At 35.1% G+C, this 26,655-nt stretch overlaps 1 protein-coding gene across 24 annotated transcripts in view; it reads left to right on the forward strand.

Moving 5' to 3' along the window:
• The window catches only part of BAZ2B (bromodomain adjacent to zinc finger domain 2B), a 434,969-nt gene that overhangs the window by 269,319 nt on the left and 138,995 nt on the right, over positions 1-26,655 (forward strand). For all 24 annotated transcript variants that reach the window (XM_078451217.2, XM_078451213.2, XM_078451224.2 and 21 more), the window contains one exon: positions 24,351-24,494. In XM_078451217.2, coding sequence (XP_078307343.1) covers positions 24,353-24,494 — 142 coding nt within the window. In that variant the 5' untranslated portion in view covers positions 24,351-24,352. The remainder of the gene's footprint in view (positions 1-24,350; positions 24,495-26,655) is intronic.

The raw sequence follows: 26,655 nt of genomic DNA on the forward strand, positions 1-26,655 counted from the left end.
AATTTATTCCTAGGTATTTTTTCTTTTTGATGCAATTGTAAATGGGATTGTTTTCTTAATTTCTCTTTCTAATAATAATTATTATTGGAAACATAGCAGATGGGGCACCTGGCTGGCTTAGCTGGTTGAGCATCTGACTCTTGATTTTGGCTTGGGTTATGGTCCCAGGGTTATAGGTTGAGCCCCACATTGGCTCCGTGCAGAGCCTGCTTGGGATCCTCTCTCTCTCTCTCTCTCTCTCTCTCTCTCTCTCTCCCACCTCCTCCCTCCCTCTGTCCCTCTCCCCAACTCACAAGCTCATTCTCTCTCTCTCTCTGTCTCTCAAAAACAAAGAAAAGAAAAGAAACAACAGATTTTTGTGTATTAATTTTTATATGCTGCAAGTTTACTGATAATAGTTTTTGATGGAGTCTTTAGAGTTTTCTATATGTAAAATCATGTCATCTGCAAAGACAGTTTTACTTCTTCCTTCCAATTGTATGCCTTGTATTTCTTTTTTCTTGCCTAATTGATCTGGCTAGGATTTTCAATATTATGCTAAATAAAAGTGGGGCAATTAGGCATTCTTGTCTTAATCTTAGAGGAAAAAGCTTTTAGTTTTTATCATTGAGTATGATGTTAGCTGTGGGCTTGTTATGTATGACCTTTATTATATTGAGGTACATTCCCTCTATACCTGCTTTGTTGAGAGTTTTTATCATAAATGAATGTTGAGTTTTGTCAAATGCTTTTCCTACATCTTTGAGATGATCATATGATTACTTTCCTTCAGTTTTGTTAGTATGGTATATTGCATTTACTGATTTGTAGATGTTGAACCAACCTTGTATCTCTAGAGTAAATCCCATTTGATCATGGTGTATGATCCTTTTAACATATTGTTGAATTTGGCTTGTTAATATTTGGTTGAGGATTTTTACATCTCTGAACATCAGGGATATTGGCCTGCAATTTTCTTTTCTTGTGGAATCAAAGTAATGGCCTCCTAAAATGAGTTTAGAAGAGTTTCCTCCTTTGGTACTTTGTGGAAGAGTTTGAGAAGGGTTGATATTAATTCTTCTTTGGATGTTTGGTAGAAATCACCAGTGAAGCTATCTGGTGCTGGACTTCTGTGTTAAAAAGTTTTTCAATACAGGTTAAATTTCCTTACTAGTAATTGGTCTTCTCAGGCTTTTTGTTTCATCATGATTCAGTTCTGGTAGCTTGTATGTTTCTAGGACTGTATCTGTTTCTTCTAGGCTGTCCAATTTGTTGGCATATAATTGTTCATAGTAGTTTCTTATTATCCTCCATGCTTCTGTGGCATAATTGTAACATCTGTTTCATTTCTGACTTTATTTGATGCTCTCCCTTTTTATCTTGGTGAGTCTAGCTAAAAGTTTGTCAATCTTGTTGATTTTGTCAAAGAACCAGCTCTGTTCATTGATCTTTTCTATTTTTAGTCTCTTTTTCTGCTTTAATCTTCTACCTCTACTAACATTGGGCTTTGTTTATTCTTGTTTTTCTGGTTACTTCAGGTTTAAATTTAGGTTGTTTATTTGAGACTTCTTGTTTCTTGAGTGTAGGCATTTATTGCTATGAAATACCCTCTTAGAATTGCTTTTGCTGCATCGCATAAATTTTGATATATTTTCCATTTTCATATGTCTCAAGGGATTGTTTTTGTTTTCTCTTTCAGTTTTGACCCATTGGTTGTTCAGTAGCATGTTGTTTAGTCTCCATATACTTGTGAATTTTCCAATTTTCTTCACATAATTCATTTCTAGTTTTATTTCATTGCAGTTAGAAAAGATGCTTGATATGATTTCAGTCCTTCTAAATGTATTAAGACTTGTTTTGTGGCCTAGAGTATGAATTCTGGAGGATGTTCCATGTGCGCTTAAAAACAACGTATATTCTGTTGCCTTTGGATGGAATGTTCTGTGTAAATCTATTAAGTCCGTCTGATCTAACATGTTGTTTAAGGCTGATGGTTTCCTTATTGATTTCTGTCTGGATGTTCTATCCATTGATGTATTGGGTATTAAAGTCCTGTACAATTATTGTATTGCCATCTATTTATCCCTTTAGGTCTGTTAATATTTGCTTATTTACTGAGATGCTCCTATCTTGAGTGCATAATACAAATGTTATATCCTATTGTGGATTGAATTCTTTATTATTATGTAATGCCCTTCTTTGTCTCTTATTATAGTCCTTGCTTTAAAGTCAATTTTGATTGATAAAAGTCAATTTTGATTGATATAAGTATAGCTGTCTTAGCTTTCTTTAGGTTTATATTTGCATGCAATGTCTTTTTCCATCCCTTCACTTTTAGTTTATGTATTTTCTTACATCTAAAGTGAGGGTCTTGTAGGCAGCAATACAAATTGGGTCTTATTTTATTTATTCATTTAGTCATTATAATGAAATACAGTAACTTTAATGAATTATTTTCTTTGAATTGTAAAATCTAAAATGTGACCACCTACTGTTTTTCTTTTGGGGTAACATTACAATAAGATAGAATTAATACTTTTTAGCTGTATTATCTTCACCCTCTAAGCAAGTTACTCTTAGGTTAATAAAGAAACATTTTTATAAATATGAAAGATCTTTTTTCTTTGCTTATAATGTTGGGAATATTACGTTATTTTAGTACCAATTAAACTCAAATCTGTCCCAGTGTTTCCAGGAGTACCTATGATTTCTATGCTAGAATTTTAAAATATTATTTTAATATTCCTTGTGATCATTTTGAAACAAATTTGATATAGAGTGCTGGCTCTAATATCCAGGTAATACAATTTGATAGTTATAGCATTACTGTTTTTCTTGCCATATCTTTGTGGGTTTTATTTATTTATTTATTTACTTACTTACTTATTTTGAGAGAGAGACAGAGAGAGCAAGGGGAGAGGGGCAGAGAGAGGAGGAGACTGAATCCCAAGCAGGCTCCAACCTGTCAGTTCAGAGCCTGATGTGGGGCTTGAACCCGCAAACTGTGAGATTATGACTCAAGCATAATGATGAAGAGTCCGAGGCTCAACCTAAGAAGCCATCCAGGCACTCCTCTTTATTTTCTTTTTGAATAGGACCCATCAGTTTAGGTATATAAATAATGAATTTTCATTTATTCGACAAATATTTAATAAGCAAATATTTTGGGCAAAGTACCCCACTAAGGCTCTGTAGGAACTGTAAGATACTAGAAACCTGATTTCTGCTACCATAATCTTTTTTTTTAAGTTCATTTATTTATTTTGAGAGAGAGAGAGAGAGAGAAACAGGAGTGGAGGAAAGGCAGAGACAAAGGAAGAGAGAGAATCCCAAGCAAGCTTCACACTTTCAGTGTGAGATTATAACTGCATAAAAGTAACTGTAGTACATAATGTATTACTGTAATGAATTTGTAGCCACCTCCTACTGCTATCACAGCGAGCTAAAGTTTTGTGAGTATCTGGTTAAAACGCTGAGTGATGCTAATCATATGTGTGAGCAGTTTGTCTCTCTAGTGAATTGCATATTGCAGTAAAAAGTGATCGCTCTTGGTTCTTGCATACTTTTCATATTGTTTAATGCAATACCATAAATCTTAAATCACATCTTGGGACCCATATGAAGTGGATGATGGAAGTGCTCCTAAGAAGCAAGAGAAAAGCCATGACATTACAAGAAAAAGTTGAATTGCGTGCTGTGTACTGCAGCTATAGTTGACTGCAATTTCAAAATAAATGAATCCAGCATAAGGACCATTGTAAAAAAAGAAAAGGAAATTCCTGAAGTGGTTACTGCAGCTACACCCACAGGCATGAAAACTTTGCACTTTTTGTGAAATACCTTTTTAATTTGTACCAAAAATGTAGCTTTTATGTAGGTGCAGGATTGCTATAAGAAAGGCTTACTATACACCTATAAACTCCAATACGATTTGAGAAAAAGCAAAATCATTTTGTATGGCAAAGTAAAAGGAGGGTGAAGAATATAAAGGTGGAAATTTTCATGCCAGCAAAGGATAGCGATAATTTTAGAAAGAGGTTTGACTTAAAACATGTCAAGATAACAGGAAGTAGCTTCTGCCAACCAAGAAGCCTTAGACAGGTTCCCAGGTACCATTAAGAAAGTTATTGAGGAGGAAAGATACCTGCCTGAACCAGGTTTTTTCTTTTTAAGTTTGTTTTGTTTGTTTGTTTGTTTGTTTTGAGAGAGAGGGAGACCATGCAAGTGCATGGGGCCGGGCTGGGGGGGGGGGGGGCGGGGGGCAGAGAGAGAGAGGGAGTCCCAGGTAGGTTCTGTGCTGTCAGCACAGAGCCCAACTCAGGGCTCAGTCTCACCACAAACTGAGAGATCATGATCTGAGCTAAAGTCAAAAGTTGGTTGTGTAACCAACTGACCCACCGAGGCACCCCTGAACAAGTTTTTAATGCAGATAAAAGTGCCCTATTCTGGGGGGAAAATGTCACAAAGGACATTTATTAGTAAGGAAGGCAAGCAAGCACCAGGATCCAAGGTAGGAAGGGATAGGCTAACTCTACTATTTTGTCCAAATGCAGTTAGGTTTTAAGATCGGGACTGCCTTTATTTGTAAAGCTGCTAACCTTTGGTTAAAGGAAAAAGGTAAATTCTAGCTGCCAGTCTTTTGGTTGTACAAGAAGGCCTGGACAACAAGAACCCTTTTGCTGGGTTGGTTCCATTGATGCTTTTGTCCCTGAAGTCAGGAGGTGCCCTGCCTTTTAAAGTTCTTTTGATATTGGACGATTCTCCCTGGCTACCCACAGCCCCATGAGTTAAACACTGACGGGTGTTGAAGTGACCTACTTGCCCGCAAACACAATGTCTCTAATTCAGTTTCTAAATCAGAGGGGTCATAAGAACCTTTAGGGCTCATTACACATGGTGCTCTATGGAAAGGTTTGCCAATGCTATGGAAGAGAACCTTGTTGGAGAAAAACACCATGAAAGACTGGAAGGATTATACCATTGAAGATGCCATCATTATAGAAAATGCCTTGAAAGCCATCAAGCCTGAAACAAATTCCTGCTGGAGAAAATGTGTTGTGCTTGACTTCACAGGATTTACAACATAGCCAATCAAGGAAATCATGTAAAGATTGGTACAAGGGAGGTAAAGGGGTTTCAAGGTATGGATCTTGGAGAAATTCAAGAGCTAGTAGACACCATACCAGACGCATTAATAGAAGATGACTTGGTAGAAATGAATGCTTCCAAACCAGTGCCACGTGATGAGGAAGAAGACATAGAAGAAGCAGTGCCAAAACGACATTAGATGATCTGACAGAAGTGTTCTAATTACTTAAGACTGTTTTTTTACTTCTTTTATAATATAGACTCTCCTGGGGAGCCTGGGTGGCTCAGTCGGTTGGACATCTAACTCTTAATTTTGGCTCAGGTCATGATCTTACCATCTGTGGGGTCCAAGCCCTGTGTCAGGCTCTGAGCTGACAGCATGGAGCCTGCTTGGGTTTCTCTCTGTCTCCCTCTCTCTGTCCCACCTGTGTTCTTTCTGTCTTTTTTTCCTCTCTCAAAATAAATAAGTAAACTAAAAAAATGGACCCTTCAGAGATTATGGGCACTGAAACTAAAACAAATGGTAGAAAGATTGGTATTGTACGGAAGTGTTTCTAGAGAAATTGAAAGCAAAAGAGTCAGAAATTACAATGTACAGTATTTCTATAAAGTTACACCAGGTGTGCTTGCCTCTCCTGCCTCCCCTTCCACCTCCTCCACCTCTTCTACGTTTATCACCCATGAGACAACAAGAGCGAGTCCTCCCCTTCCTCCTCCTTCTCAGCCTACTCAATGTGAAGATGGTGAGGACGAACACCTCGTGGAAGTGGTGATTTACTTCCACTTAATGAATAGTAAATAATCATCATGCTGTACAGTTAGTAAGCTTACCTGGTTGTGTATGTCTTGATGTGAAAATCTAATAACTGTATAGCAAGAACTGAATGTTTTTGTGTTATTACCATCATTACCCCCTAAGTTTTCATCACGTAGAACATTATGTGAAAGATTTGTATGGAAGTGGATAGCCTATACTTAACATAGGCATAAGGTGAATGATATTTACTATATAATCAGTGTATGGGGCACCTGGGTGGCTCAGTCGGTTAAGCATTCGACTTCAGCTCAGGTCATGAACTCACTGTTCGTGAGTTTGAGCCCCGTGTCGGGCTCTGTGCTGAGAGCTCAGACCCCGTAGCCTGCCTCAGATTCTGTGTCTCCCTCTTTCTCTGCCCCTCCCTGACTTGCGCTGTCTGTCTCTCTCTCAAATATTAAAAAATTTTTTTAAAATATATATAATCAGTGTATTCATTTTCTTACCATTATGTAACCTTGCTTTCAAAGAATTACATTACTATACAATATGCCTGTCTCTTATAATTGGAGAAACTGTGTATCAGCCTATCTTCACAGGTGTTGTTTTAAATGTAACAGTGTTTCTAAAACTGTATTACAAATGGAATTGCAATACTATGGAACCATTAAATTTTATAACAATTTACTCATTAGTGTGTGGGCTTGGTTACTTGAAGCGATTGTATCCATTATACTAGGCTATTCATAAAGCATTCATATTGCTACTTTTTCATTACCAATGCATGAATCATTATACTTATAAATAAACATGAATTTTTTTACATTGTCTTTACATTTTTGATATCTAGTGTTAATAAAACATGTAACATCTACATAGGGTTTTTTAAAAATAATATATGATTTTTTTATAACATTTTCTTTTCTCTAGTTTACTTTATTGCAAGAAGACAGTATATAATACATATATAAAATGGGTGTTAAACCACTGTATGTTATCAATAAGGCTTCTGGTTAACAGTAGGCTATTAATAGTTAAAATTTTCATGAATCAAAAATTATGCAGATTTTTGACTGCACTGGGGTGGGGGGTCAGTGCTCCAACTCCTTCATCATTCAAGGGCTGACTAATATACTTGCTTTCTAGCACATAGGGACATGTTCAAGTTTTAGAAAGCATTAAACATCAGAAATGCACATGATTGCTTACATTTGGGATGTTTGAAATCACCTTTTAAACCTGTCTATAAATATATTCTGTAAGCAATTTGGTTAGATTTATATATTTTAAGCTTGCTTATTGATATCAATACCCAACTAAAGCAGAGGAAGACATGGTATTAATGTTGGTAGGACGAAGCTAATTTTTTGAGGGTGTTTTTAAAATTATTTTAAGGTTAATGTGGCCCTAAGACATATTACACAGATATAAATTGTATAAACTTAATAGTGGCCATGAATAGATTCCTACAAACTTGTGGGTTTTTATAGATCATATAACAAGCTATGGAAAAGCTATTTTTTGAAAACTTTTCACGCATACTGAGGAAGGACAATATTATAGGTGCAGTTTTTTTCCTGATCTTGTCTTCATTTATCATAAACCTCAGAAAGTGAAATCTGATCAAGCATACATATTAGAGCTCTAGAGGTTAGCATTGGGCTAGCCAAAGGACTGTTTAGTGTGAAAAATGTGAATTGCTTCATTTGTCTCTTACAGACTCTGTGACAAGGATTGTCAATATTAACTTAAAATTCCTCAAGGTATAGGGGCACCTGAGTAGCTCAGTTGGCTGAGCATCTGACTCTTGATTTCAGCTCAGGTTATAATCTCAAGGTCCTAAAATTGAACCCCACATCAGGCTCCATGCTAAGCGTGGAGCCTGCTTGGGATTCTCTCTCTTTCTCCCTCTGCCCTTTTCCCCCACTTCTACTCTCTCAAAAAACAAAAATTCCTCAAGCTGTATTTTTGAACTTATCAGTCTTCCAGGAATTAATATGAAATAAGACTATAATCCTAACATTGGGTTTAGGTTAGATGAGTCACACCCATGCTAGTAAACTCCCAGGAAGTTGGACAGATTCTATTGCTGTTTTGGACTTGTGTAGTATAAAATGTATAAATTAGTTGACCATTCTCTAAGTCTTGTATTAAAAAGTATAATAAGATTACACATGATTAGTTTACATGTTTTATGTATATATTTTGTGCATGAGTTGATCCAGGTTTTTTAAAATTTGTTTTTTAATGTTTATTTATTTTTGAGAGAGAGGCAGACAATGAGTGGGGTAAGGGCAGAGAGAGAGGGAGACACAGAATCTGAAGCAGGCTCCAGGCTCTGAGCTGTCAGCACAGAGCTCAATGTGGGGCTCAAACTCACGAACCGCTAGATCACGACCTGAGCCAAAGTCAGACACTTAACTGACTGAGCCACCCAGGTGCCCCAATCCAGACTTTTTTCATTAAAGATTCATAATCATAATTCAGTATTCACATGAAGAATCAAAGCATGGGTTTTGCTATATTCTGTTGGACCTTAGCATTAATAAAATTTTGTTATAAATTTAGGAAAAAATAATTAGCAATATAGTAAAATAGTAATCAGAAGCAAAATATATCTTTCCAAGAAGTCAAAGCTTTTGACGCAGACTAAAATGAAGGAATAGGAAAGAAACAATACAATATAATTAGAAATTTCAGCTTTCAGGAAAAGTGTTTTTCTGGTACTTTCCTAAGAGGGAATTCTTAAAACTTGAATTTGTTTGGTAAAAGTGGTATACTTAGTTGAAATGTTGTCCATTTCTATCTAAATCCTGATTTTTCTTTGAATTTATCCAGTTTCGAGTTTGCTCAACCTCTTGAATCTAAAGTGTTATGTCTTTCATCAATAGTGGAAAGTTTTCAGGTATGATTTCTTCCAAGTAATTTTTCAACACCACATTTTCTTACCTCTCTTTCCATGACTCTGGTGACACAACTATTTAGACCTTTTGTTGCTATCCCACATGTCCCTGAGGTTTCATTATTTGTTTTTAATGGTTACTCTCTCTGTTGTTCAGATTGGATAATTTCTGTTGATCTGTCTTGAAGTTCATTAATTCTTTTCTCTATCATCTGCATTCTAGTGCTGAGTCCATCCAGTGAGTTTTTAAATTTTGTTAATGCATTTTATAATTTTAAAATTTCCATTGGTTCTTTATATCTTCTATTTCATCATTTAGTCTTCCTGTTTTTCCATTTGTTTCAAGCATGTTCATTATAACTTGTTCAATGATCAGCAGCTCATTTATGCTATGTAATAGGCATCTAGAAATAAGAATTTGTCTATGGTTAAGTAAACTATTATAATAGTGAATACTATAGCTGACAGGAAATTGGTTTTATGACTTGATCTAGAATCTTGCATTTGGGTTAGTGAACAGTTAAGTAGTCTAAGCCAATAACAGTAATATGGCACTTTTCAGAATACATGTGGTTCTTTATGGAATAATTTTTTTAGTACCCTTTGTAATTTTGGACTCTTGGTTAATGGTAACTGGAAATGTGGAGTTTGTGACTAATTTATCTCTTGAACCATGGTAGGGCAAATGGTTGTAGGTCATCTTCCTAAAGTACCCTCAAGGACAAATTTTGCATCTATAAAATTACTTATTATATTCTTGATCAAGAATTTTTTCTATACCAGACTTAAATTTTAAGATTATACTTGACCCTTGAACAATGGAGGAGTTAGGACCTCCCACCCCCCCATGCAGTTGAAAATCTGTGTATTAGTTTTTATTCCCCAGAAACTTAACTGCTTATAGCCTACTCTTGGCCAGAAGCCTTACCAAAAATATGAACACTCATTTAATGCATATTTTGTATATATATTGTATACTCTATCCTTAAAGTAAGCTAGAGAAAGGAAAATGTTATCAAGAAAATCATAAGAAAGAGAAGATACATTTAAAGTACTGTTCTGTGGATCATCTGGGTGGCTCAGTTGGTTGGGTGTCCAACTTCAGCTCTGGTCATGATCTCAGGGTTCATGAATTCAAGCCCTGAATCAGGCTGTCTGCTGTCAGCTCACAGCCTGCTTCAGATTCTTTGTCCCCACTGCTCACAGCCCCTCCCCCACTCATCTTCCTCTTTTCTCTCTCATTAAAAAAAATAATAATACAGTATCCAAAAAATCGCATATAAGGGAACCTGTGCAGTTCAAACCTGTGTTGTTCAAAGGTCAGCTGTATTTCTACCCCTTTAAAACAAATGACTGTTTAATTTTTATGTAATAACTTTTAATGTAGAGATTAGAAGTAGAAGTCACTCAAAATTCCACCATTCTAAGATAACTATTAACATTTTGGTGTATGTCCTTTCATTCTTTTAAAAAATTTTATTTATACTTATATATCTGTACTTTTTTTTTTTTTTTTCAACGTTTTTTATTTATTTTTGGGACAGAGAGAGACAGAGCATGAACGGGGGAGGGGCAGAGAGAGGGAGACACAGAATCGGAAACAGGCTCCAGGCTCTGAGCCATCAGCCCAGAGCCCGACGCGGGGCTCGAACTCACGGACCGCGAGATCGTGACCTGGCTGAAGTCGGACGCTCAACCGACTGCGCCACCCAGGCGCCCCTATATCTGTACTTTTTTAAAGTTTATTTATTTTTGAGAGAGAGAACGTGTGAGCAGGGGAGGGGCATAGAGAGAGGGAGAGAGACAATCTTAAGCAGGCTCTGTGCTGTCAGCATGAAGCCCAACATAGGACTCAATCACACAGACTGTGAGATCATGACCTGAGCTGAAATCAAGAGTCATGCACTTCACCAACTAAGCCACCAAGTACCTCTGTACTTTTTTTAAACAAAATTAGATCATACTTTATGTTATATATATTGCTCTTTTCACTTAGCATTATACCATGAATGTTTTCTTGTGTTAAATAGTATTAGAAAATAAGATTTTTAATGATTATGTAGTATATACTTTACTAAATATTTGTTTACTTATCTCTTCATTTTATTTTGTTGCAGTATAGAAATTCTTTCCAGATTTTGATAGGTCATCAACCCTCTTAATTTTTTTTATGCTATTACATTTTCTTTTTCTGGGTTTTATAGATATTTAGGAGGGAAAAGAAAAAGGCTGAATCAGAGACTTTTTTAGATTCTTTTTTTTCTTTTTATTTCATTCTTTCTTTACTTTTAAGTGTGTTTCTAATGTATTTTTTTTTTTAGCAATCTCTATGCCCAACATGATGTTTGAACTCACAACCCCACAATCAAAACTTACAGGCTCTTCTGACTGAGCCAGCCAGGTGCCCTTACATGCTTTTTCTAAACCAGTAGTTTTTAAGACTACAATTTTCATTCTTTAGTCTTCTTATTTTGGACCTAAAACTTTTTTTTTTTCATTTTTAAAATAAAATTTATTTTTTGTCACATTTATTTCTTAAAGTATAAAAAATATAGTGTCCACAACTTAACCTGTTCCTTATTAGTTCAGATCATAATGAAATGTCTTAAATACCAAGAGTGAGGTCAGACTTTTGTCTCTGACACTTAACACCTTTGCCAATGGCACATTACTTAATTTTTCTATGCCTGTGTTTCCTCATCTGAAAATTATTGTTAATGATGACAATAATACATTTGGAGAGTACTCCAAAGAGAAAATACTTATTAACATAGTGCCTAATATAAATACTGGGCTCTCAAGAACTAATACGATGATGGTGGAGTTATAATAGGATTATAAGTGGTGATGATACTGTCAGTAATAGTAGAAATGTATTTAATAAATTGTCTCAAGTTTTCCCACCCTGATGTTCAGTTTTAAGGTAACTTACTTGCTATGTAATCTGACCACTTCATTATTATTATTATATTTTTTTGCTCTGTTTCTTTTTAGTGGTTTTTTTCAATCTTTTATTTGTGGTACTTTTGGTTGTTTATACAACTTTGAACCTATTCCTTTTGAACGGTGTGTTTTACAATATATCTGTTATCAATTTTATTTTGCCTACAATAAAATTAAGTGATTTCACTAAAATTGTTTTACTAAAAATTTGGTGAATGTATTTTTAATTCCTTTCCAGATTACTAAATATATAAACAAAAATTTAAAAGGGTAATAACAGGGTCAGCATTTAAATATCTTCCTCATCCTATTTTTTTTCACTTCAAACTAGTTTTTCACTTAACTAAGTTTTATTAGAGTTTAATGATAAGAACGCCAAAGAAAACAGTGGTGACTATGAAAAACGTCTCTATAATTTCCCCTCATGTTTTATATTTAGCTCATTCAGCCAAAAAATACTGAGCATATACTATGTATGAGGCTAAAGGGATAGACGGAGGAACTTTGTGGAGCCTGTCAATGATTTTATACTTTATCTTAAATATAACTGCAATGTTATTGACTACTTTAAGCAAGGAAGTGCCATACTCTGTGAAGAATGGATTTTAGCAGGAATGATTAGGGTATTGGGACAAGCTTGTTTCTAGAGGAAAACTATTAGTGACATGGATCAGGGTGATACTGTGGAGATGGAAAAACGTAAATTGATTTCAGATTATGGTGGAAGTAAACTTGAGAAGACAAGGCGATGGACTCCATTCGGGTGTCAGGAGGATAGACACATACATGCTCATCCCCCTGTATGGTACATAAATTCCATGCTTTGCATACAGGGTTTCTCTCATGACTTGGCCTCCAACCTTAATGATACTGTTGTCCAAATTTTTCCATCGATTTCTTTGCATTACCCCAGTCAGATTGCTGTCAACTTTTACTATAAAATTCTCTTTATCTCCTGGTTGATTTCTGTATTCTTTTTATAGTCTTTCTTTCTGCAGGGCCACAGACTCCCCCAATTAGATTTTGCTTAGCTTACATGTGTTGTTTTGGCAGCGGGATCCCAGCACTCAAGTCATACTAATGATGGGCCAGACTAGTGTGAGTGAAGTTATGAAGGGCAGGTAAAAAAAAATGGAAGCCATAAATATAGACAATTTCATTGTAAATAGTCTTGGTTGAAAGTAAGAGTATAGGGGTGCCTGGGTGGCTCAGTTGGTTGGGCAACCGACTTCAGCTCAGGTCATGATCTCACAGTTCGTGGGTTCGAGCCCTGCGTTGGGCTCTGTGCTGATAGCTCAGAGCCTGGAGCCTACTTCAGATTCTGTGTCTCCCCCTCTCTCTGACCCTTCCCTGCTCAAACTCTGTGTCTCTCTGTCTCTCAATGATAAATAATTGTTAAAGAATTTAAAAAAAAAAGAAAGTAAGAGTATAAAATATGAGATGGCAAAATAGGGATGAGTGGTCAGAGGAGAGTTTTTGTTGTTTTTAAAGATGGGAGATAATGGAGAAGAATCTAGTAGAGGGGAGATATAGAAAAGAGAGGGAAAGATCAATTGAGCAAAGTTCTTGAAAACTGCAAAAAGGTGATGATAAGTTTAAGGGAATGAAGGAAGTCCACCTCCATTTTAACAGGAAGGAAGGAAAGGATTAGTCATTAAGGTTTAAAATTTCTAAGAGGAAGAAATTGTTTTATTACAGTGTTGTAAATCCATCACTTAGTTCCCCCTAACCTCCAATGGACAGGTTACTAAATATTAATGTCAGTTGAGCCAAGCATTCTATTCTACAGTTACCTTATTTTGTTCTTATTCTTTTTGATTTCCTCTTTTAAACAAATGAAGATAGAAAAGAGAGGACTGAGTATCCAGAGGGATATTGACAAGGAGATAGTAGGTAGATAATAAGCTATGTCACTTACAACTTCCCCAAATGGGTGAATGGAGTCAACCTGCCAGAATCAGAGTATTTGGGATGCTAAATTAGGTGGGTATTCTTCATAGGGGAATGAGATCTAATTTGAGGACAAATTGTGCAATGGCTTGAAATTAGGATTTAAAGACCAAACAAGAATGACAGTGCCTCCTACCTCCGGTTGAGGACTCAGATTTTAAAGTCACAACAAATAGGATTGGACAGATGGCCATGTTGTGAAGGAGTGATATGAGACATATCCTTTAGACCAGTGATTTGCAAACATTTTTTAAGGCAATAGGATCCTTTTTTTCAAACAAAATCTCATGTGGAATCTCAATATACAAAATAAATGAGAGGACTTTTGACAGAAGCCAGTAGCATATGGGCGAGAGCCATAATCTCTCCTTCCTCTTTGTGCCATATTCCAAGACACTTAAAAGATACCTAAGACTCTGCAGAACATTTTTAAATTCAAGTTATTTAAATCAAAAGAAGACAGAAACAGTTCACCTTTTTCTCTCACCGCCCCCCCCCCCCCCCCACAGTCTCTGGTAATCACCAATCTGTTCTCTGTATCTATGAACTTGATATTCTTTTATTTTTAGTTCTAAACTTTTATTTTAGATTTATACACATGAGAAAGATCTTATAGCATTTGTTTTTCTCTTTGGGACTTACTTCATGTAGCATAATGCCCTCGAGGTGCATTCATATGATCACAAATAGCAAAATTTCATTCTATTCTATGGCTGAATAATATTCGATTATATGCATATACCACAGTTTCTTTATCCATACATCAATTGGAGGTTGTTTCCCCATCTTGGCTATTGTAAATAATGTTGCTATGAACATGGAGCTGCATATTATCTTTTTGAGTTAGTGTTTTTGTTTTCTTTTGATAAATACCCAGAAATATAATTACTGGATCATATGGGCATTATATTTTTAATTTTTTGAGGAACCTCCACACTGTTTTCCATAGTAACTGCACCAATTTATACTCCCACCAACTGTGCACAAGGGTTCCTTTTTCTCCATACCCTTGCCAATACTTGTTATTTCTTATCTTTCTGATAATAGCCATTTTTACATGTGTGAGGTATTATCTCATTGTGGTTTTAATTTGCATCACCCTGATGATAAATGATATTGAACATCTTTTCAGGTACTACCAGAGCCAGGTAATCAAGAGGTGTTCCCTGGGTGACAGCTAGAAAAACCAGGCACCAGACATAAAAACCAGGATACCAGATGCGTGTAAAGTCCCTCTGTAAGAGACACTAGCACTCTGGAGTGTGACACATGGTGAACTCCAAGATAGCACCCACCCTCCAAGGTATCTGGAAGAGATTACAGCCCCTCAATGTATGTTTAATTAGCTGCTTGCCGCTCAAGTCAAATTAATGATGACTAGCTAATAGACTCCCTCACAGAAAGATCAGTCTGTGGGTCTGTTGCCTCTTGCTGTGACCTGGAGATGGTAGCTGGTTAAGAACCTTTCTCTGCTTGTAACAGTCCTGTGGACCCACGAATGTAAGCCCCACTAGCCAGCAGAGCCGAGTGATGTACAGGTGCCCCTTGAAAGCAGTTGTAAAAATTGGTGTTCTAGAGAGGGGTATGATGATTACAGTCTGTGGGACCAGGAAGACAGTCTCCTCTGGCCTCCATAGCTAGGCAATCAAGAGGTGTTCCCTAGGCAGTGGCCCTCAAAATTGGGGCACTAATTGTATGTAAAAGCTTCCTTCTGAAAGGCACTGATGGTCTGGAGCACAGCAAAAAGGAAAGCGTGAAGATGACATCTTCTAGTCTCCATCCCAGGGGAGCGTTCCAGCAGGCTCCTGGATGTGTGTGTGAAATTAGATGCTGCTCCCTCTTGCCAACGCTTTAACTTAAGTAGGTGAGCCTTCTTCACATTAGGTCGGGGCACAATTGGCTGCCTCTGAGTTGCGTCCTGGGGTGGGTGAATCTGAGCATGAGTCCCTTAAAAGAAGTTTCTCGGATCACTATAGTCTTGTAGGTCTTGGGGTGCAAACCTTGTTGTTTTTCAGAGTTCATTGTTTTGGGGGCTCATCTCTCAAGTGTGTGTCATAAAAGTTGGGGTGCCCAATGTGGGGCTTGAGCCCTTTGCTCCTCATGGAGAACTTCTTAGATTTTGAGTTCCTTCCTAGTGATGAGTCTCTATGCCGGGGAGTGGGATTTTATAGCAAGACTTTCCCAGCCTCTTAACTGCTTTGATGTGGTTTTCTTGTTTGCCTGATATCTAGTCATTACTCAGCCAGACTTGAGGTGTTTTTTTGAAAGTAAATTGTTTCGTAGGTAGCTGTAGACTTAGTATGTCTGTGGGAGAAGGTGGATTAAGGATCCTTATGCACCACTATCTCGAATTGGAACTCGCTGTAGAACATATTGGAAGGTAATTTTGAGTAATACCACATCTTTAGAAATCTTTTTTTTTCTATTAAATTAATTGTCATTAATACTAGCATATAGTAAAAAATATTCAGGTGGTAGAAAAGATACATGGTGAAAAATAATTCACCTATCCTAGATGCCAATTCCTTAGTCCTTTTACCTAGGTGTAAATAGTTACTAGTTTCTTACATATTTTTTAGAAGTATTTTGAGCATACAGACATAAGAATATACTCTTTTTTCTTCATCACACATGAGATCATTCTATTTCTATTCCTCCCAGTTAACTGTTTTCATTTAATTAGATTATCTAGTATAGATCTACCTCATTCTTTTATAATAGCTGTATAATATTCTATTAAAATGATGTAGCGTAATTTAACAATTACTAATTGATGGAATATTTTGCTCTTAAAAGTCATTTACAATTAATATGTGTGAATATATTTCTTGGATAAACTGAAGATTTTGAACAGGAGAGTGATAATATAGAAAGACAAACCTAATGTTAGGATTACCAGAACAAAAGCATGATATTCACAAACTCTGAACCTCATTTTATTCTTTAAGAAGTATGTTTTTCCCGCTAGGTTAGCTCTGCTTTTTCCCCACTAAAAGGGAGTTTTTATTCTACTTCATCAGACATGTAGTACTTGGCGGCTTTCTTTCTTTGTATGTGGATACACTTCTGTTTGTTACCCTGCTTTATTTTTCTCAATCTCTTATTCATCAGCCCCAGTTACTCTCCAGAAATATCTTAGAAATTTGAGTTAATGTAGTTGTATTTCCTAGGTAAGCAAAGCTTTAGGTCTTTTGCTTGTGCTTTGGGACGCCTTGCATTTGTAGATGAAAGGAACAATTAACTAGATCTTGCCTCTCTTTTTATCCTTCCAACTTTTGTATCCTTGTTAGAAATTTGTTTTAAAATTTTTTAACATTTATTTATTTTTGAGGGAGATTGAGATACAGCGGGAGTGGGAAGGGGCAGAGAGAGAGGGAGACACAGAATCTGAAACAGGATTGAGGCTCTGAGCTGTCAGCACAGAGCCTGACATGGGGCTTGAACTTGTCTGAGCTGAAGTCGATGCTTAACTGGCTGAGCCACCCAGGCACCCCAGAAATTTCTAATTCTAGTCAATATTCAAATTCATATACTCTATATATAGTTTAGCTGATCTATACATGTTAAATTTTATTCAAATCTTCTACAATATTCTTTTATATCTTAGGATAACCTCTTCCTCACAGACGACTCCTTGCAAAGGAACACTTAATCCTTTCTATGGAAAAGGATACTCTGATTAGATATTTACTGAATAGTATGAAAATCAGTGCTTCACTCTTGAATAATTTTCTTATCAAATCTCTTGAGGTACAAATAAGATGAACAAATCTTTAAAAATTTATAATTTACATTTTAGAAATTTATAATTTAGCATGACACACGTTTGGAGATGGAACCAAGGCCAGTGAAAGGGAGGATAAGGAAAAAGTGGAATTAAATTGTTAAATATTTTAACACAATGTGAACGTTTTGATTTGTTTTGTTTTTTTTTACCATCAATTTGATAAAACTGTGATAGGGACTTGAGGGCTAGTTTATTAAAACCTATCATTTTTCAGGTAAGGAAACTAGTCTTTAGGGTGTCTGGGACTTGCCCTGATCACAGGTTATGACACAGAGCACCTGATTGCCAGCCCCCTTTTGTTTGAGGATATAACTGTTTGACATTTACAGTGGTAGTTAAAATGTGTGTAGCAGCAAAAGAAATTGATTCATTTTATGTATTCATTTTTTAAATCACAATATACATACTTAATGACTCAAAAGAACTATTTTTTTAAATGTAGGCAAATAAAAGTTTTGTAAATAGAATGATTTTCCTTCAAACCATATTATGTTTGGAGAATGTTTGAGGTCTAATAAGGTGTTTCTGCCTCATCTCCTCTTTCACAAAATCTCTTACCAGAAAAATGTTTGTGTATTCTTGACTTTGTTTTTGTTTTGCTACTTAATATCTTGAAATATTATTTGTCTACGTGTTCAGTTACCTGGAAGTTATATAAAGAAATAGTTATAGGGGCTTCCGGATGGCTCAGTCATTTGAGCGTCTGACTCTTGATTTTGGCTCAGGTCATGATCTCGCAGTCCTGAGATCGAGGCCGCTGTCAGGCTCTGCACTGGGCTTGGAGCCTGCTTAGGATTCTGTCTCCCTCTGCCTCTCTCCCACTTGTGCGTGTGCTCTGTCTCTTTCTCTCTCTTTCAAAAAAATAAGTAAATAAAAGAGTTATATGAAATCCTTTTTCAAAACTTTTAGAAAATGATGGACGTGTAAATCTACAGTTAGTGGTTCTACTAAACCTAAAGAAGCAGCATAGCGACTTCCTCCTGATACTATTCTTGATGATTGTGTTTCACTCGAGTTTATAATGCATTGAGAAGTAAACTTTCGCCAAATCTACTTATGTGTTTTGAGTTCTCACAGAGAACTTTTGGTGTTTTTGGCAACAATAAAGGCAGAACACCTCTCCGGAGAAAACCTACATCTGTTTTTATGTTTACTATCTGAATATTCAGTCTCTTCTATCCCTATGCTTTCAGTACTAAAGAATTGCGTAGCTGGAACAAGAGGCAGCTGATCACGTTTGCATTTCTTAGCCAACATGTCTTGCCCTTCCCTATTAGCACCTGTTCAGGTTTATGCCTAGCAGCTGTCAGTGTTCATAAACTCAGGTTACACAAAAGGGAAGTTTGATATGCCTGAATTTGAACAGTATTATCAGTAACAAGCGATCATTGAATCTTTCTGAAGCATAGAAAATCATCATTCAGGGAGGAAGTTGTTTGTAGTAATTTTGATTTTTGTCTATTCTCAGAATTGTTACTGGTAAATGTCACATTTTTTTTTAAGTTTATTTATTTTGAGAGAGAAAGAGAAGTGGGGAGGGGCAGAGAGAGGAGAAGAGAATCCCAAGCAGGCTCTGCACTATCACCATGGAGTCTGACTCGGGGCTTGATCTCACAACTATGAGATTGTGACTTGAGATGAAATCAAGAGTCAGATATATAACTGCCTGAGCCACCACCCTGGCACCCTAGTAAATATCATCTTAATAAAATATAGTAAATTCATGTTATCTAGGATGACCAAATATTCTGATATCTGTTAATTACATATCCTACATTATCAGTTTTAAACAATTAGGACAAAATGTAAAATATAGACCAGAGTTTGGCACAAAACCTAGTTGAATATAATGTTAAATCAGCTTGAATCATCTTATAACAATTACGTATAATTACTACTTCACAGAAAGTCTTAGTTAATTGAATTCCAAGTTATACAATTTTTGATACTTTAGATCAGGATTTCTCAGCCTTAGCGCTGCTAACATTTTGGGCCAGCTAATTCTCTGTGGAGGGGATGTCCTTTGCATTGTAGGAGTTGAGCAACATCCCTAGACTCTATCTCTGCACTGTCAGTAGCATGCTCTCAGATGTGGCCATCAAAAGTGTCTCCAGACTTTGCCAAATGTTTCCTAGTGGCCAAAGAGGGCATTATGAAGTCACTCCTGGTTGAGAGCTAGTGCTTTAGACTATGGGAAAGATATGTAATAAATCAAATCTTTTATAATCTCTTCATCACCTTCTGCACGTTTTTCTTCCATTGTTCACATCAACAAATTTATTTTTTACTGTAGTATTTTATGTTAATTTTCAGTTGTAGTAATCTTTACCTTACCTTGGTTATTAACTTTGCAAATAAAGAATTCTGAAGTTATACATTAAAAAGTATATTCATAAATGGCCTTAAGCTAGAAGATGCACCTACTAATTGATATTCTTCCATAGCTGAGTGTGTGCGATGGCAGAGTCATATTATTATATAGCCCCTTCATTTTGATTGTACGGTATTTGGGCTATTTTTGGTCACAGAGAAGTTTGTTGGTAGTGGTTTGAACCTGAGATGAAGGTGGTATCCTTAACACATAGAGTCAGAATGAGAGGCTGTTATAGGATTGCCAGTATCAGATCTGGATGCTCTGGCCCTAATAGAAATCTGAAAATAGATGCTTCTGGGACACCTTAACCATTTTTATTTTAATGAATATATTTTTCTTTTATTTAAATTATTATTATTTTTTTTTATTTAGAGAGAGAGCATGGGGAGGGGAGCACAGGTTGAGAGAGAGAGAGAATCTTAAACAGGCTCCATGCTAAGCATGGAGCCCGAGGCAGGGCTCAATCCCAGGACCCTGGGATCATGACCCAAGCTGAAATCAAGAGTTGGACACTCAACCCACTGAGCCCCCAGGAGCCTCTGAATATATTTTTCTTAAATGATTTGAAGAGATGGGTTTCTACCATTTTTGTGTAATATGCTTAAATAATGAATAACAATTTAGTGTAATCATAATTATATTTTTTCAACTGAAAATGAATGTATTCATTTTCACATATATTTGTGTTCCACTTTAGTTTGAAAGTTTTAAGGCAAAACACTTCACCATTCATACTTATACAATTGCAAGACATTTATTTTAAATTCTTTTTTTTTTAATTCTTAACACAAAATTTATCTGGCTAAAAAATGTAATAACATGCTAAACATACATATAACCTTAAAATAAATATGACTCTGAAATATTTACTTGAAATGAATAATCTAAAATACCTTAAGGTTTCTTTTACTGCCACATATACACATGGGTAATTATATACACAGATATTCACTTATTAAAAACAATAGCTAATAATTATTAAATGGTAGGTATTCAGCACTTTACATGCATTATCTCAGTTAATCCTAATTATATCATCATCATATTACTCATGAGGGAATTGAAAGTTCACTGAAGTTATATAATTGGTACAAGGTCACAGCTGATAAGCTCCAGATACTGTTTTTGAACTCAAATAGTGTCTGTTATCAAATGTCTTGTTGACATAATGCTGTAATCCCAATGTAATCAGTGTCTTCATTTCTTCAGTATTTAGATTTATATTCCTCAACCCCAACCCATATGTATTTTTTTGAGTGCCTACTATGTGCCAGACTGTTTTTTGTTTTTCTTTACTTTTCATTTAGAAATAATCTTAGACTTAAAAACAGTTAAAAAACAAATACAGAGCATTCATATATTTTTTTTACCCACATGTATATATTTTACCCACATATATATTTTCCCCCTAATTTTCATAATTTATATAACCATAGTACAGTTATCAAAATTATAAAAATCAGAAAATTAACACTGGTACAGCACTATTAACTGAACTATAGACTTTTTAAGGATTTCACTAGCTTTTCCATTAATGTTCTTTTTCTGTTCCAAATTTCAGCCTAGGATCCAACATCACATTTAACTGTATCTGCTTTAAGTCTTTCTTTAACCTTTGGCTGTTCTTTCGTCTTTCCTTTACTTTCATGAGCTGGACACTTGGTGAACACTAGTCAGTTTTGGTTTGTCTGATGTTTTCTCATGATTCGACTGAGGTTATGTGTTGTCAGGAAGAATGCCACAGAGGTGGTATGTGCCTCTAAGGGCATCAGAGGGCACATGATATTTTATTACAAGTTGTATAGTTTCTCCACTGTGAAGTTAATTTTTTGCCATCTGTAATTAGTAAAAACTTTGGAGCAGATACTTGGAGACTATGCCAATATCTTGTTTCTCCTCAGACTTTCTCCTCCTTTCTCTGCTCTCTCCTGCTTTTTCCAGACTTTCTACTGCTATTAGTATCCCTCCGTGCACATGTATTTTAAGGCTTCTTCTCTGAGTAGTTCTAAAGACCTGTAACTACCAGCTGTAGTTCCACTCTTTCTTATTGCCAGGTTTAAATTTTATTTTTAAACTATGTTATAATAAAGAACCTACTAGTATTTTATTACTACAGAATAGATTCTCAAAAATAGATTGTAAGATCCAAGTATATGTATATTTTTAATTTTAATAAATATTTCCAGGAAAAATGATCTCCAATAAGCAATATGTAGAGACTGCTTGTTTGACTTTCTGGATTTTACTTGCTTTAGTCCCAAATCAAGTTACAGCAACAGAAAGAAATACACCTAGAGCTTATAATTTATTATCCTAAAAAAAGTAACAACTATTATTTATTGAATTCTTTTATGCCAGATACTCAACTAAAGTGCTTATCTATGTTATATCACCAAATTATATAGTACAAAAGCAAATTAAAAAAAAAAACAACTTTCCATTTTTTTAAATGCATTTAGGCACAGTGAAGTTACCAGCTATAATTTTTTTTAAATAGCCTTTTTCTATAAACTCTAGGTAAAGGATTCCTATTTTTTGCATTTAGTAAAACGAGACTTGTTGGTGAAAATAATTTGTAGTGAAAGATGTCAGTAGGGTCCTCGGCTCAAACCAGCCTCATGTTTCAAAGTTCGTTGGTGACTGCTTGATGACCCAAAACCTGCCCTGTAAGCATTAGTTTCATGTAACCATTGGTACCAGCTATGCCTTTCCATGATGAATGCTGAAAAAAAGAAAGAGAAGTTATTTAAGAATATGAACATACTCATTATGGCATTATCATCTATAAGGTGATTAACAGCAATACCAGAATATGAACAGAAGGTTTTGAATTGTGTATGATTGGAAAACTTATTGAACTTGTTACTAATGATGCTATGTGTCAACCAGAGATGATAATCTTTACTATATGTATTCATCTTAAGAGAAAAATCATCTAGATACCATATGGATGAAATCAACATTTAAACATTAACTCTGCATTATTTTAATTGGACAGTATTTTTAAAACAAACTGTTTTTATTTGAATTGCCTGTAGAATTCCATGCAGAAATCTTTTTTTTATGGTTAGATTATTTCCATAGTGAAAGTTTGTGGTGGATTGTAAATTCAGTTTTAAGTGAGCAGTGTCTTTATTTTGTTTCTTCCTGTAAATTGTGTACTTATTAAAGCAGTTGTGAAGGTCATGATTTTCTAGCTTCCTTGTAGGATCACTGTATGCAGAAAGTATTAAAATAACCATTTTAATATTCTATATTTTTAAAAAAATATTGGGGTATAATTGACATATAACATTTTATATTCGTTTCACATATACAACATAATGATTTGATAATTTGTATGTATTGCAAATATTTGTATGTATTGCATATTTGTATGTATTGCAAAAGGATCATCATGATAAGCATACTTAACATTCATCACCACACAGTTACAGATTTCTTTTGTGATGAGAACTTTTAAGATCTACTTTCTTAGCAACTTTCAAACAAAACAGTGTTACTAACAACAGTCACCATGGTGTACATTATATCCTATGACTTACTTATTTTAACTGAAAGTTTGTACTTTTTGATCCCCCTCCACCCATTTCTACTCTAAATTTTTAATATCAGCATTAACTGTTACAGTAAGACCAATGTAAGATTACACCTGAAATAGCTAAGCAAATAAGTATAAATACATATAAATGGCTCAGTTATTATAAATGGGTCATATTAAGGCCATTTTAATTGTAGTTCATACTTGACATGATTAAAAACTGTAAAATGGATTTATCTTTTTGGTGAGGGAGGAGTGCTTGCTCTGTTGGGGATTACCAAGTCAGATTCTTGGATGTTTAAGACTTACAAGACTTGGGTTTGGAAGACAGGGTTACAACGCATTCAAATGTGGTGTTATTTTGGGGGCACCTTGGTGGCTCAGTTGGTTGAGCATCCGACTCGGTTTTATCTCAGGTCATGATCCCAGGGTTTCCGGATCAAGTCCCACATCAGGCTCCATGCTGAGTATGGAGCCTGCTTGGGATTCTCTCTCTCTCTCTCTCTCTCTCTCTCTCTCTCTCTGCCCTTCTCACCCACTCGTGCATGCTCTTCCTCTCCCTCTAAAGTAAAATTTAAAAACACACACACAAAAAATAAATCTGGTGTTATTTTCTTGATTCGTTAAGATAATATGGGTGTTATGTTGTAAGTGAATAGACGATGAGGTGATTTAGGAAGAATAAGAAGTTAATATGTTAATTTTTCTAAGATTGTGGCAACACATTTGTATGAAGATATATGCAAACCACTGTTAATGTTTTTTTTTTTTTGCTATAAGGAAACTCTTCAAGTCTATTAAAAGAGGATTTGGTATACTAAACATTAAACTTATTTCATAAATTGGTGTTTTAAATTATACTTATTTTGTTTTTATGTATTCCATATTTTATCTTTCTGAAGAACATGTATTTTGAAACACTTTCATATTTTAAAAAATATGCCTAAATGTTTGAATTATTTAAATATGTTTAGTTCTTTGAATAATGCCACCATCAGATACTGAGAATTAATGTTTTTCTCCCTCTCATAGATATGGAGTCTGGAGAACGGTTACCATCCTCAACAGCCTCCTCTACTACACCTTCATCTTCAGTACCTTCTGTGGCTTCATCAGTTTCAAAAGGTGGCCTTTCCACGGGAGCTGCTTCCCTGAGCTCTACAATCAACCCATGTGGTGAATACCCTTTATTGACTCAGTTTTAGAATACCTTCCATTTATTAATTTGCATTCATAGTGTTTTACTGAACTCTGAGTAAAATGTTTTCATCATCTCTCTTGACCTGTTGAACAATAACTAGGTTTCTGCTTTTCCTGGATTTTGCCAGCATACTGAGGTGTCATGCTGGATCTTTCATGCTTTACATGCTTATGAGAAGCTCTCTTCATCTTGTCTTAATTTGACCATTTCAATTAATAAATGAGTACATGCAAAATATTTTTAAACAATAAACCCATGAAGAAGTGAAAGAAATACAAAGGAGTCCTTGGTGGTAAGATTAGGTACCAATGCCATGGACCTTTTGTTCTAAATTTGCTTCTGCTATTTGAAATATCTTTCACCAAACTCCCAACTACACCAGTTCATGATGTGTACTAAAGGAGATCATCTACTCGATGGAAAATAGTCTAAAAATTAATAGCATGACAAGTTTCTCTTAAACATGAACAAAGTTCAGACTGCTAAAAAGACAATAATAAAAATTCGATTTCAGAAGTGAAAATATCATAAATTTTGATTAATTTTATAGAAGGTGTTTTTAATTACTGACCAAAATCATTCTTTGCCCAAACGCAGATTTGGTAGAATACCTCCTTTTTTTTTAAAAGAAAAAAAGGAAAATGCTAAAGGGTTAACTCATTCCTTTATCACTAGGAAGGTTTTAAAGTTAAATATTTTTTTATCATATAGATTATTTCATATGTTTATAAGCCAAAGAACTAAATGATATCTTTTTCAAAATTAGATTTATAATTTTGGATAAATATGGAATGTTTGCTAACAAAATACCTTAGTAAATTGTCAAATATATACTTATTCAATTATTTTGATTTCTTTTAATCAATGGAATGATAAGAAGGATGTCATTTTGTCATTGATTTATCAGAACAATTTTCTAGAATTTTCTTAGGGATTACAAAATAAGTAAGATAAAATAGCCTTTTATTTAAAAATAATAAATGAGGGGCGCCTGGGTGGCTCAGTTGGTTGAGCGACCGACTTCGGCTTGGGTCATGATCTCGCAGTTTGTGAGTTCGAGCCCCACATCGGGCTCTGTGCTAACGGCTCGGAGCCTGGAGCCTACTTCGGATTGTGTGTTTCCCCCTCTCCCTACCCCTCCCCTGCTCACGCTCTGTGTGTCTCTATCTCTCAATAATAAATAAACGTTAAATTTTTTTTTTAATAAAAAAAAAATAAAAATAATAAATGAAATCCCTATCCTGCATCCTGTACATTCTTGGTTGAGTCAGTTCACAACTTCATGCACACTTCCCTTATATATAAAATGATGAATGCCTTTGACAATATGCTGTGTTCAAAAATAGTGATGCTGTGATTGGCATTTTATCTTAGTTTGTCTAAATGATTGTACACAGTTGTACTTTTGTAATTATTCTTTCCTGCGCTTTATAATTCTTTTTATTTCCTTTGTTGTCGGCTCATTTCAGTGTATCTTCCAATCTGCTTGTCTTACTTTGTATTAGTCTTTATATAGTGTTTCTAGAGATTTTTTTTTTTTTTTTTTTAATGTTGAAGGTTTCAATTCTTGAGTACAGGGCTATGAGTTTTCTGGACACTTTGCTGTTACCAATTTCTTAGTTTTCTGAATTAGTGACACTTAAACTGCTTATAACTTTGGACACTTACAACATGTTGGGCACTATTTTTTGTTAGTGGTGGTTGAGAGTTGCAAAAGGGGTGGGGTATGCTGAGTTGCAAAGTAACATCAGAAATTCCCTTATCTAGGAAAGAATTCACTTTTTACATTTATTTGCCAACTTGAAAGTGTCATAGACTTTTTATGTTGAGCTGCTTATGTTGAATGAAGGCATATTTTATTTCTATATTTATTCAGAAACATATTCGTTATTAACACATTATACTTTCCGTATATGCAGCATGAATTTTTTTCATTTTCTACGTCAGAAATTTTGTTGTCTAGAAAAAAAAATCATTTTTATCATTTATTTACCAACTTGAAAGTTGTAGAATTTTTATGGTGAGTTGCTTATATTGAATGAAAGCATATTTTACTTCTATGTTTATTCAGACATATATTAGTTATTAACATATCATACTTTCAGTATGTGCAACATGAGTTTTTTCAGTTTCTAA

The sequence above is a fragment of the Panthera onca genome, chromosome C1 (assembly GCF_046562875.1).
Source record: "Panthera onca isolate mPanOnc1 chromosome C1, mPanOnc1 haplotype 2, whole genome shotgun sequence".
In the NCBI taxonomy this organism is placed as follows: Eukaryota; Metazoa; Chordata; class Mammalia; order Carnivora; family Felidae; genus Panthera; species Panthera onca.